This window comes from Pimephales promelas, chromosome 5, assembly GCF_988280905.1.
Source record: "Pimephales promelas chromosome 5, fPimPro1.hap1.1, whole genome shotgun sequence".
NCBI lineage: Eukaryota > Metazoa > Chordata > Actinopteri > Cypriniformes > Leuciscidae > Pimephales > Pimephales promelas.
This window is the reverse complement of record NC_142773.1, coordinates 13,038,995-13,051,061: the sequence shown is the minus strand read 5'-3', so window position 1 is coordinate 13,051,061 and position 12,067 is coordinate 13,038,995. Positions and strand designations below refer to the sequence as shown.

Here is a 12,067-nt window from a genome sequence, read left to right as displayed (position 1 = left end):
ACTGAGAGCTGGTGGTGGTGACAAGGTGGGGCTGGATGGGGGAGGCTGAATACTGAAAGTGGGAAGATGAGGTCTTAAAGAGACAGCAGTTGTCACTGTCTGTTCATTTGGTCAGTGTCGCAACCGAGTAGGCCTACGCGTTAAACAAATCAAACAAGGACTGTCCTTTGCATTTAATTATTGACCATTTGTTTACATTTTGGGCGCATGCACAAAAATCACTGAATGTAGGATATGTACAGCAATGAAGGGCTGTCAATAATTTATTAAAATGGAAAGCTTTTCTATTTATTCCATTGTCAACATTGTCATTTCAAGTGCTTCACTGAATCGCTCTCTGTTTATTATGTTCATGTTTACCGACGGATTTCTGTTGAATTTGGTGATCAAAACATGCCTATTAGCTTCTCATTCATTGCTCCACTGGATGAACATCTGCATTTATGTATCGCATTTCAATGAAAACTGTTCAGAAAGACAACCTTGACAGTCAAAAGTCAAATTTGGGGCTGAGAGTTTCCTTCCATGAGTCCATGATCCAAAGGTTCTGACATCAATAAAGTTATTCCGGTTACAAAGGAATTATTTTGAGCCACTATTTATCTGAGGATGATACGAAAGGTCATGAAACATGACCCTGTTAAGACATCCACCTCACATTCTCAGTTACCTAAAATCATGAAGAAATCTATAAGTTAATTTAAGCCAGTTTCCTTTTCAACCACATGGCTTTATTTTCAGAGCCTTGAAAGATGTCTAACATTTCAAGTCATGGTGAAAAGACTTGAAAATCTAATCTGCTCACTGTACAGGTAAAACTCGAAAAATTAGAATATCGTGCAAAAGTTCTTTTATTTCAAAAAATCAACTTAAAAGGTGAAACTAATATATCATATAGTCTCATTACATGCAAAGTGAGATATTTTGCTGTTTTTATATTATGTTATTTGTTATAATTTTGATTATTATGGCTTACAGCTAATGAACACCCCAAATTCAAAATTAGAATATTGTGAAAAGGTTTTCATAGCTGTAAGCCATAATCATCAAAATTATAATAAAGAAAGGCTTGAAATATCTACACTCACCTAAAGGATTATTAGGAACTCTATACTAATGATGTGTTTGACCCCCTTTCACCTTCAAAACTGCCTTAATTCTACATGGCATTGATTCAACAAGGTGCTGAAAGCATTCTTTAGAAATGTTGGGCCATATTGATAGGATAGCATCTTGCAGTTGATGGAGATTTGTGGGATGCACATCCAGGGCACGAAGCTCTCGTTTCACCACATCCCAAAGATGCTCTATTGGGTTGAGATCTGGTGACTGCGGGGGCCATTTAATGCAGTGAAGAAACACATTTGAAATGATTCAAGCTTTGTGACATGGTGCATTATCCTGCTGGAAGTAGCCATCAGAGGATGGGTAGATGGTGACCATAAAGGGATGGACATGGTCAGAAACAATGCCCAGGTAGGCCGTGGCATTTAAACAATGCAAAAATTGGCACTTGGGGCCTAAAGTGTGCCAAAAAAAAAACATCCCCACACCATTACACCACCACCACCAGCCTGCACAGTGGTAACAAGGCATGATGGATCCATGTTCTCATTCTGTTTACACCAAATTCTGACTCTGCCATCTGAATGGTAGAAATTGAGACTCAGACCAGGCAACATTTTTCCAGTCTTCAACTGTCCAATTTTGGTGAGCTCTCACTAATTGCAGCCTCTTTTTCCTATTTGTAGTGGAAATGAGTTGTACCCGGTGGGGTCTTCTGCTGTTGTAGCTCATCCGCCTCAAGGTTGTGCGTGTTGTGGCTTCACAAATGCTTTGCTGAATACCTCGGTTGTAACGAGTGGTTATTTCAGTCAAAGTTGCTCTTCTATCAGCTTGAATCAGTCGGCCCATTCTCCTCTGACCTCTAGCATCAACAAGGCATTTACGCATACTGGATGTTTTTCCCTTTTCACACCATTCTTTGCAAACCCTAGAAATGAAAGCTACTGTGAAAATCCCAGTAACTGAGCAGATTTTGAAATACTCAGACTAGCCCGTCAGGCACCAACAACCATGCCACGCTCCAAATTGCTTAAATCACCTTTCTTTCCCATTCTGACATTAAGTTTGGAGTTCAGGAGATTGTCTTTACCAGGACCACACCCCTAAATGCATTGAAGCAACTGCCATGTCATAGGTTGATTAGATAATTGCATTTATAAAAAATTGAAGAGGTGTTCCTAATAATCCTTTGGGTGAGATATAAACATAACTTAATATAACATAATATAATATAAAGGCAGTTGTGGGGTAACATTACAAGTAATGCAACTTAAAAAAGTAATCTGATTACATAAGTAACGAGTAAAGTAATGCGTTACTTTTAAATGTAATGAGAAAAAAAAACATCTCTTTGACCTCGCATACACATAACACACTATAAACTTCTATAATTCAATGTTAGGCTGTATAGATGAGTCAGTCGGAACCAGGAAATCCTGATGTACTCGTTACATCATAAAAAGAATGGCATCTATATTAGTCTTTCCCACAGTCTGCCGGATCCAGGCCATATCCAGATCTGATGAAGGACCTTCGCCTGGACAAAACGACAACGCAGTCCTGAAGTGTCAACTGTGAAACCCTCCCTCCCATCCCTTACCTCTGTACAGATAAAAAGTTATATATCGCTTCACGGGATAATTTTGGTTCACATGGGTATGTGGAAGCGATCAATAATTCTGTATTATACATATTTAAGGCCAGACAAGTAGCTTGTTGAGGGTTGGTTTGTAAAGAAGAACTACAGGCCTGTGCACATATATATTAAACGTGCATTCAGTACCTATGGACTAAACACTAAGCCATCTGCGTTTTCGCAGGTTTGTGTTTTTGAAGTTTGTGCAGAGATAACCTTTTTTTAAGGTTTTCACCTTGGAACCTATTTCAGGGTTTTCATTCTTGAGCCGCCATGCACTGTCGTTGTGCGGATGAGCGGGCCAGAGCACATAAAGGGTTTTCAGATAGAACGGTGTCATGTTAGCGGCCCCTATGTTAACAACTAATGATCTTTGCGACAGATGTGATTAAATCAAAACTAACTTTAGCTGGACAATAAACTTTACTCTAGAGCTGCGGTAAAGCCAAAACAATCGTTGTTACTGTAATGGCAACGCTTCCTACAGTCCTGTCACCCATGTACATACTATTATAGTAATTGCAATTACTGGGTAATAACTAGTTACTAACTCAGAACCTACCCCTAACCCATGTACTTTCTAGGTAAGTACACGTAAGTACTGTACTGTAAAAGGAAGCGTTTCCGACTTGACTCAAATGTACAACTTAGTCACGATTAAACCTATATCAAAATAAAGGTGTTGTTTATTAAACGAAGCAGCCTCGGGTAATCCAACAAGAGGTAACATCAACGAACAGATCGCATAGCACAAACACCAACAACACCGGACAAAGACAAAGGAAATGAGGAACTGAAATATTCAATGATAACAAGTTATTTTTTCAAGTTACTTTGTTTTCCCATTTATTGACTGGCATCTATCCTGTGCCCATGAGAGAAATCGTAAGTGTGCACGCTGTGGAATCATGTCTATAGTTCTAGATTAAATGTTAGCATTTACTCACTTCGTTTAAAAACATTGAAACGCAAACCCAAAATATAACGCACACCTGCAATAATCAGCCTAAATATGTTAAATTGCACAAATATACTTTATGTATTTAAGCAATTTCTTTAATTAAGCAATTTGCTGCTGACCTTTGGCGATCCATTTCATGCATACTAAAAAGCAAAAATGACTTTAGATAAACATCATATTGTATTCTTTTTTTGTTTTTATTTCTGTAGTAAGGCCCTGTCCCAAACGGCACTCTAAACACTCGCGTTCTTCCTACGAGTCTGCACTTCCGTGACGTCACACCGCTTTGACAGCCGATAAGAAGCTCGCTTCAGCGTGGGCTGGGCAAAAGTGCACATCGAGGGCACATATCACTACAAAGGGGGCGCTAACGAGCACCCTTTTGAGACCTAAAAGGACAAATGGGACACCCCAAGGTCTCCTTGACTAAATGGACGCGCGCCAGCCATTGTCAATGCATAAGCAGTGCATATGAAGTGTGCATATGATTTGCGACAGGGCCTAGGAGTATTGAGCTTTCTTCTGCATCCCGTTCTTCTGGTATATTTGAGCTGCGCCCTCTACTGTACAGACATGAATTTGCTTATAAATTCAATTTCACTTTTGGTGTGAAAGGGCCTTTGCATTTGCTAAAAATACAACTTTTTAAAAAATAAAAATCAAACAAGCAAACCCAGCCCGGATGAAAAAAAAGAACACAATTAGTTACTTTTTTAGGGAGTAATGCAACAATGTATATGCATATTATTGTAATATCTATAAAAGTGACATTTAGCCCAGACAGTAGAAAGCAGTGTTCAGCATGTGCCTGTGGGGGGTGCTCTGGTATCATCATATCTAGATCATTTAAAGGTTAGGGACCACCATGTGCTTAGTTTTGAAATGGAAAAAAAAAGAGACACATAATATTTCAGTTCTTCTAAAATACAGCTTTAATAAATAGGTTATAAATGCATCTTGGCTATATTACCTGTTAATGTAGGAGAGATTGAAAGATGATACTTGATGGGTAGACATGCATACATTTTATGACTGTTCATTCCATGAAATAGTCTATTTTACATGAATAAAAATGAAATACATTTTCCTTCTGCTATTCTACAATTGTAATTATATTTATAGTTACATGACAGCTCTGAATATAGCAAAACTAGTGTGATTTTCTACAAGACGAGTGTCATTAATGCCCGCATACTGTGCTCATACATGCCATGTGATTTTAAATATTGTCACATATAGTATGCTTAGTGTTAGAATTTTGCTCTATGTCAAAAAATGTAGATTAATAGTAGTTACATTCACTTTTAAGTAAAAAAATCTGGAAAATCTGTTTTCTGTATCACATGCAATCACCAGATTTTCCAAATCTTCAGTAATATTTAAATTGTAGATGCATCTAATGAAGCAATTTTCTTAGTCTTTGCCCAAACTAAGTAATTAAGGTTATTAATGTTATTTATGTCTTTAAACACTGTCTCATTCAGTGCCCTTCAATCATCTCAGCTCACTCCAATTACTTTGACGTTAACTAATAATGCATAGAGTTAAAATGATAGACAAATAAGGACCCCCACTAAGATTTTTGGTAAATTTAGCAACAACAAAAAACAACAACAGCAATGCTGGTTTGCATAGTTATTTCTTCAAAGAAAATATCCAGCCTAAAACAATACAAAGGAGCTGAAATAATAATGTTCTAACACATGGCTTTTTTCACCATAAACTATATACTGTACATATGAACGATAAAGGGATTTCAGTCTCATCAAATGCACTTCAAAACTTTACCAGGCTCAACGATTCGACTGTATGGCCAAGATGTTGTTGTTCGTAGATTTTGTGAATGTATTCGGTCCCCTTTGAACGTTTGGGCTAACAGTCTTAAATGAACTCGCTCACTTTCAACATGATACTGCTTTAGCAGTGACCTTTCATGCAGAGGCTTTGAAGTTGCTCCCCGCCGAGCCCTGATCCAGAATGCCCCGGAGCACACAGCATTAAACGGGGCTTGCTGGAAGACAGATGGCCTGGGGAATACGCCCTGCCCGCACACCTGGGTATAGATCATCCTGAGTCAAATTCAGCTAGGCTGCAACCGAAATCGCATACTTCCTTACTATTTAGTATGCGAAAAATAGTACTAAGTACTAAAAAAGTAGTCAAAAAGTTCGACCGAATACTTCCGGCGAGACTCTAAGTGTGCATTCGATGGGCACTTAACTATCCCATGAGACCACGGGATTTGTGAATGACAGTGAAGTGACGCAACTTATACTGGCAGGTCACATGACAATGGCAACACTGCAGATGTAGCATGTCCTGATTACGTTCATACTACAGACTGTTTTTTTTTTTCCAATATTGTCAAATTATTCTTTTTCCAAAATAAGCACCCATGCAATTTCAGAAGCAGCCCTAGTGTCATTCCTGAACTGACTGGCTATATGGCTACACTCTTTTCAGCAGAAAAACAGTGCCACCTTGTGGTAAGGAATGTGAACTAGCATTGTAAAATGAACATGGAAAAACACAGGTTCTTGAGATCTCAATTGACCATGATAAGATAGCTAGGTTCTTTGAAGATTAATAATCAATTCGATATACTAAAGAAAATTCCTCCTATATTCCCCAACAAGGTTTGGTTCATTTTTCTCAAGTATACAAAGTTAGATAAGCTTAAAAATGTTAGTGAAATATAACCAACATCAAGAAAAGGTGCTTTTGCGCTCACTTTCTGGCATTTATTCCTCTAGTTTCAAAAACCTTCACTTACCGGTTCTGTTTGTGCTCTATAGAATATAAACGCTGTCTTCAGGGGCCTCTGAAGAAAGCAAAGGCTGCCCATAAATTCAACAAAAATAGCTGTGCACACTCTGCATATTAAATATTGACATCTCGTATTCACTCGAGCCAAACTTTGTGCCTGCTGTTAGTGAATAATAGATTTCACAGGTCCGAGTCTCATCACATGTCCATGTTGAAGGCCCTCATTAGGAGGTCTAGATCTCCCACGCTTGCTGCCTGGAACAGTTCTGGCTGGTCCATGAGCGAGAGGGCGATCCGCAGAGCGGCCCAGATGTTGCTGGACACTGCCTGATGACTCCTGCTCTTCCTCTGCTGGTGCAGAGCGGTCAAGAAGTTACTCACTGCCTCCCTGTGAGAGGAAAGGCAGAGGTAAAACATTGAGTGCCCTATCATACGCTCGTCACAACGCAAGTGTTGTTATCATTTAACGCAGTTGTCATTTTCACGTCCTGTGCCACGTTGTTTAAATAGCAAATGCATTTGTGCGCCCATGGGCGGTTGGTCTGAAAACGAAAGTTATTTTGAGGCAACTGAAATAGACTGCGCCATTGACCAACTGACACCTGGTCTGAAGTCAATGGCAGAATAAATGTTTTGTTACTTAAACTTATTACACACACAGGGAAGCGCAGTAGCACACTTAACGCCAACTGCTTAACGCACCAGTGGGGCTCGACAGCCTTTTAGACAAACGGGTCGGCGCGTATGGTTGGGTTGCGGAGAGTTCAGGTTACGGAGAGTTTGTGAGTTATAACGGAAATCATTATGAACATCAGCTATGCTAATTATTTCCCATCTGCCTTTCTGCTGTTATCTCGGGACGCTTGTCCCGAGAAAAATGGCGTTCGTCAGGTCCAGTTTTGTGTCCAGCCTCTCACGGGGATTTCGGATGCCCCAACGCCTGTGATGAGACGACTCAACGCCTGTGAAGAGACGACTCAACGCCTGCGATATGTTATGGCGCCGTTTGATTCATAAACAATATTTATATTTAATATTTATATTTAAACAATATGAATGTAAGCCAGAGGAGAACTGGCCCCCGACTGAGCCTGGGTTCTCCCAAGGTTTTTTCTCCATCCAATCTGATGGAGTTTGGTTCCTTGCCACTGTCGCCTTGCTTTTGGCTTGCTTTGAGCTTGCTCAGTTGGGGTTATTTAGTGTTTAGCAATGTTGTTGATCTGTGTTGTGCTACTTTCATGTTATCACTGTGAAGCTGCTTTGATACAATCTGTATTGTGAAAAGCGCTATATAAATAAATGTGACTTGACTTGACTTGACACTTAAAGGGATACTCCACTTCTTTTGGAAATAGGCTCATTTTACCACTCCCCCAGAGTTAAACAGTTGAGTTTTACCGTTTTCGAATCCACCCAGCCGATTTTCTGATATTTAGAAGAATATCAGTAACCAGGCAGTTTCTGGTCTCATTGACATCCATAGTATATTTTTTTCCTACTATGGAAGTCAATGAGACCAGAAACTGTCTGGTTACTGACATTCTTCTAAATATCAGAAAATTGGCTGTACGGATTCGAAAACGGTAACTGTTTAACTTTGGGGGAGTTGTAAAATGAGCCTATTTCCAAAAAAAAAGTGAAGAAATGTAAAAGATTGTTATTATGTACTGTACATAAAGATATGGTGGAATACGGCTTGTCCTGTAGATGTTCTGTTTCACGCTTTAAACTCGCGCACTAGCAGATCCGTTTCGAGAAGCGTTCAGTCTTTCCACTTGTAAATTCCATCATGTAAATAGCGAATCTGCCATTTTACGCCCAAAACACCCGTTACTCATTAAGAGAATAGAGACAACCCTTTTAGACCAACTATTTTTCCCATCATTAAACTAGCAAAAGTGGATTCGGACACGACCTAAGTGCACTTGTGCAGTGCGGTTTGGACCATGTGCTTGGATCCTTAAAGTAGGGCCCTGAAGTTTCAGCTTGTTCAGTCTGCTTTAGTGTCAACACTAAGGAGACATACAGCTTATATTAACCCTTGCTCATTGGTTCGGTTCATTACCGATGTGCCCCCAGGTTGATGCAGCTGATGCCGAGGTTGTATCTGGAGCGGATGAAGCCTGGCTGGAGCTCGAGAGCTCTGGTGTAGGCCTCCACTGCCTCCTCACTGCGGTCCCCATTCGCCAGTGTGGCCCCGAGCCGATTCCACAGGAGATAGTCCTATGGAAACACACAGAATTGGCAGAGTAAAGGTCCATCTCGGACAGGGGTTTTCCAGCTGGGTTCCAAGGGGTCGCAAGGTAGTACTACTAGACGGTCTACGGGACAATTTCAGAGAAAAAAAACATGTACATTTTTTTATTTTTTTATTTTATTATATTATATTATATTAGATATACAGTTATTTTTTCTTACAATAAAGCAAAACATTACAATAATTATAACATTTCACATAAAAACAGGTAAAACTACCATAATTGAGATTTGTATTTAATTTTTTTTAAGTTTAAAAATTAAACTCACCTTATAATGATAATAAAATAAGATAAAACTATTATACATAAAACTATTATACATAAAAAAAGGAAATTAATATTGATTACAATTAATTTAAATATAACTTTCATTTAAAAAATACTTATTAAGTTGTCTTCCTTAAATCTATTGGTTAATGTGCTCCAGAGCTTAATTCCAGGCATAATTGTCAATGCTGCATTCCCCATTGTCTTTCGAATGTTGCTGGGAACCTCCATTAAACAAGCCACAGATGATCTCAGTGTTTCCGCAGGCACATCATTTACGAATTAACATTATAACTTGGTCATTAAAATTAAAATCTTTTTTTTCAAAATGTTCCATTTATATTATGCATCTTTATTATATATATATATATATTATATTATATTAGTAAGAAAGAATAGGTTAGAAAGATTTAATAGACTGCATTATTTTGATATATTTGTTTTAAGTGTATTAAGTGTTCGTCTATTAATCCTTGTTGTGTTTTTATTGGGGGTTTTTTCTCTTGCATTTAGCTTGCTCAATAGGATTGGTTAGGCAATATATTATCCATAAAGTTATTTCTATCCATAAATATTTCTATTAAAGTTTATACATTTAACAGTGGATATAAACTATACCCACTATCAACACAATCGCTTGTGTGCGTTTGCCGCGGCTCTCACGACTGGATTTACTTCTGTTGTCTTGTGTTAATAAATGTCCACTGCGCTCGCATCCAACGCCTCTTTTGTCTGCAGCAGCCACGTTACAACTGCACTACAGTACTTCATCTCTGTGCCTGATTTAAAACCTACAGAATTCTAGATCTAACGAGTCGCAGCGGACGAAAAATAACCGCCATTTGAATCCTTTCAGTCAAATTCAGTGATGCAAACAAACATCAATGACAGCTTTGACTTGTCATTGCTGGCAAATGGCCATGGTATAAGCAGCATAATCAATGCCTAGCTGTGCTTTAAATGATCTGAATGGACTCTGCTTCGCGTCAGGCGCTTCTTTGCCTCCACATCGCGCATTAAAATTAACATTAACACTATTATATCAACAAAGCTAAAAGTGGTGAAACTAAACATTTTCAGTTATCCATTGGTTATCAAGGTAACATCTCAGCCTACTAACTGCCTGGTTAAGAAAAGCAGTTTTGATTAGGAAATCATGATTAAACTGTACATGTTTTGATCAGGAATTGAAGAAGGGGGTGATCTTGCACCACAATGGCGCATCATAATACATTATTTTCAACATTTCAACAGAACCCTGCACCCAAATCAACGCAAACTACTAATTTATTATGCATTACAGATTGCTGTATAATTTTTATAACACACCCAATGCAATCAGGACATCTTGGAGAATCTAAAAGATCTGTAGCGTTAAAAAAATGATGAATAGGACTTCCTGGCTTACCTCCGGCCGGACAGACAGTGCAGCATTGAAGGCGTCCACAGCTTTGTCAAACTCTGAACTGAGGTTGAAGAGCACACCCAGGCCTGTCTGGAGGTCAGGGTCCACCCCTTCAGTGCTCTGCACTGCCTCCTGGTACAGCTCCAACACCTCCACCAGCTGAGAGCTGCACACAACACACACCATGAACAAGGGCAGGGCCATATGAGGACATATATCATGGCGAAGGCGAAGATATAAGCTGTCAGTTGATAGCACATTCTAGGGCCAGGTTTTATGGCTGGGACGCTCTCTTTCTGCGACAGTGGAAAAGGCTTTGCTACATTTTGATTGGATCTTGGTGGACTAGCACAAACAAATGTCCAACACCACCAGATAGGCATGCTAGGACTGACAGACACCTCAAACAAAGGAGGGTTTCCACAGGCAGTTTCGGCCCTGCACTCATCTACACTCATCCCTAAGGTTTAAGCCAACTGCAATAACAATTAGGACATTTTTGGTGCAACAGCAGTGGTTCAAACAATTAAATTTTCATTTGGAACAAATCCATTCATAACTATGCTTGGAAACCTTAAAACTGATGTAAATACACATTAATTTGAGCCTGGGTTCTCCCAAGGTTTTTTTCTCCATCCAATCTGATGGAGTTTTGGTTCTTTGCCACTGTTGCCTTGCTTTTGGCTTGCTTAGTTGGGGGATATTTAATATTTAACAATATTATTGATCTGTGTTGTACTACTTTCATGTTATCACTGTGAAGCTGCTTTGATACAATCTGTATTGTGAAAAGCGCTATATAAATAAATGTGACTTGACTTGACTCAATTTAATATAAATTAATGTAAAAAATTGTGCTGGGCAACGATTAATCATGATTAATCGCATCCAAAATAAAAGTTTGTGTTTACATAATATATGTGTGTGTACTGTGAATAATTATTTTGTATATATAAATACACACACATGCATGTATGTATTTAAGAAAAATGTGTTATTTACTATATATTTTTGAGTAATATAAATGATGTGTACATATATACACAGTATATATATGCAAATATTTCTTAAATATGTACATGCATGTGTGTATTTATATACAGTATACAAAATAATTATACACAGTACTCACGCATATTATGTAAACACAAACTTTTAATTTGAATGCGATTAGTCGCAATTAATAAAAAACAACAACAAAAAAAACAAACCTTAGACAAATTCAGCTGTACAAATGAATGCATGAATGACAGTCCAATCTTTTTGCCAAAAGGCTAGAGCCCAACCAATAAAGGATTTTGAAGGCTGTTACCGATACAAATATTTTTTTTTGTTTTAAAATCCGATATTCTGATATATCGGCTGATATTTTTTATTTATTTATTTTATTTGAGAAACACGCAACAAAACATTAACAGATTTCCCTAACATTAGTTATATGTAGTTATTTTTGAGTTTTATCTAAAATAATATGATAATGCATTTTAAAAAGAAAATTGTATCTTTTATTGTTGCAACAGAACAGAGGAACCAAAGCTCATTAATGTTAACGTTAGTGGGCTTCCACTGATGATAGTGGCATTAGCTAGCTTTGTGGTAAGCTAGTCTAAGATTAGCCATAATTTAGCAATAGATAACGTCATACTGCAAATTGTAAAATCTACATTTTCAATATAACAGGCCAAGGAGAGACGATACGTCTCATTGCT

General features: G+C 38.2%; 1 protein-coding gene across 2 annotated transcripts in view; it reads right to left on the bottom strand.

The window, feature by feature from the left end:
* Positions 1 to 4,576: 4,576 nt before the first annotated feature.
* The window catches only part of pex5lb (peroxisomal biogenesis factor 5-like b), an 87,725-nt gene continuing 80,234 nt past the window's right edge, over positions 4,577 to 12,067 (bottom strand). For both annotated transcript variants that reach the window (XM_039649515.2, XM_039649516.2), the window contains 3 exons: positions 10,362 to 10,524; positions 8,494 to 8,651; positions 4,577 to 6,816 (listed from right to left, as the gene is read on the bottom strand). In XM_039649515.2, the coding sequence (XP_039505449.2) occupies positions 6,627 to 6,816; positions 8,494 to 8,651; positions 10,362 to 10,524 (511 nt within the window). In that variant the 3' untranslated portion in view covers positions 4,577 to 6,626. The remainder of the gene's footprint in view (positions 6,817 to 8,493; positions 8,652 to 10,361; positions 10,525 to 12,067) is intronic.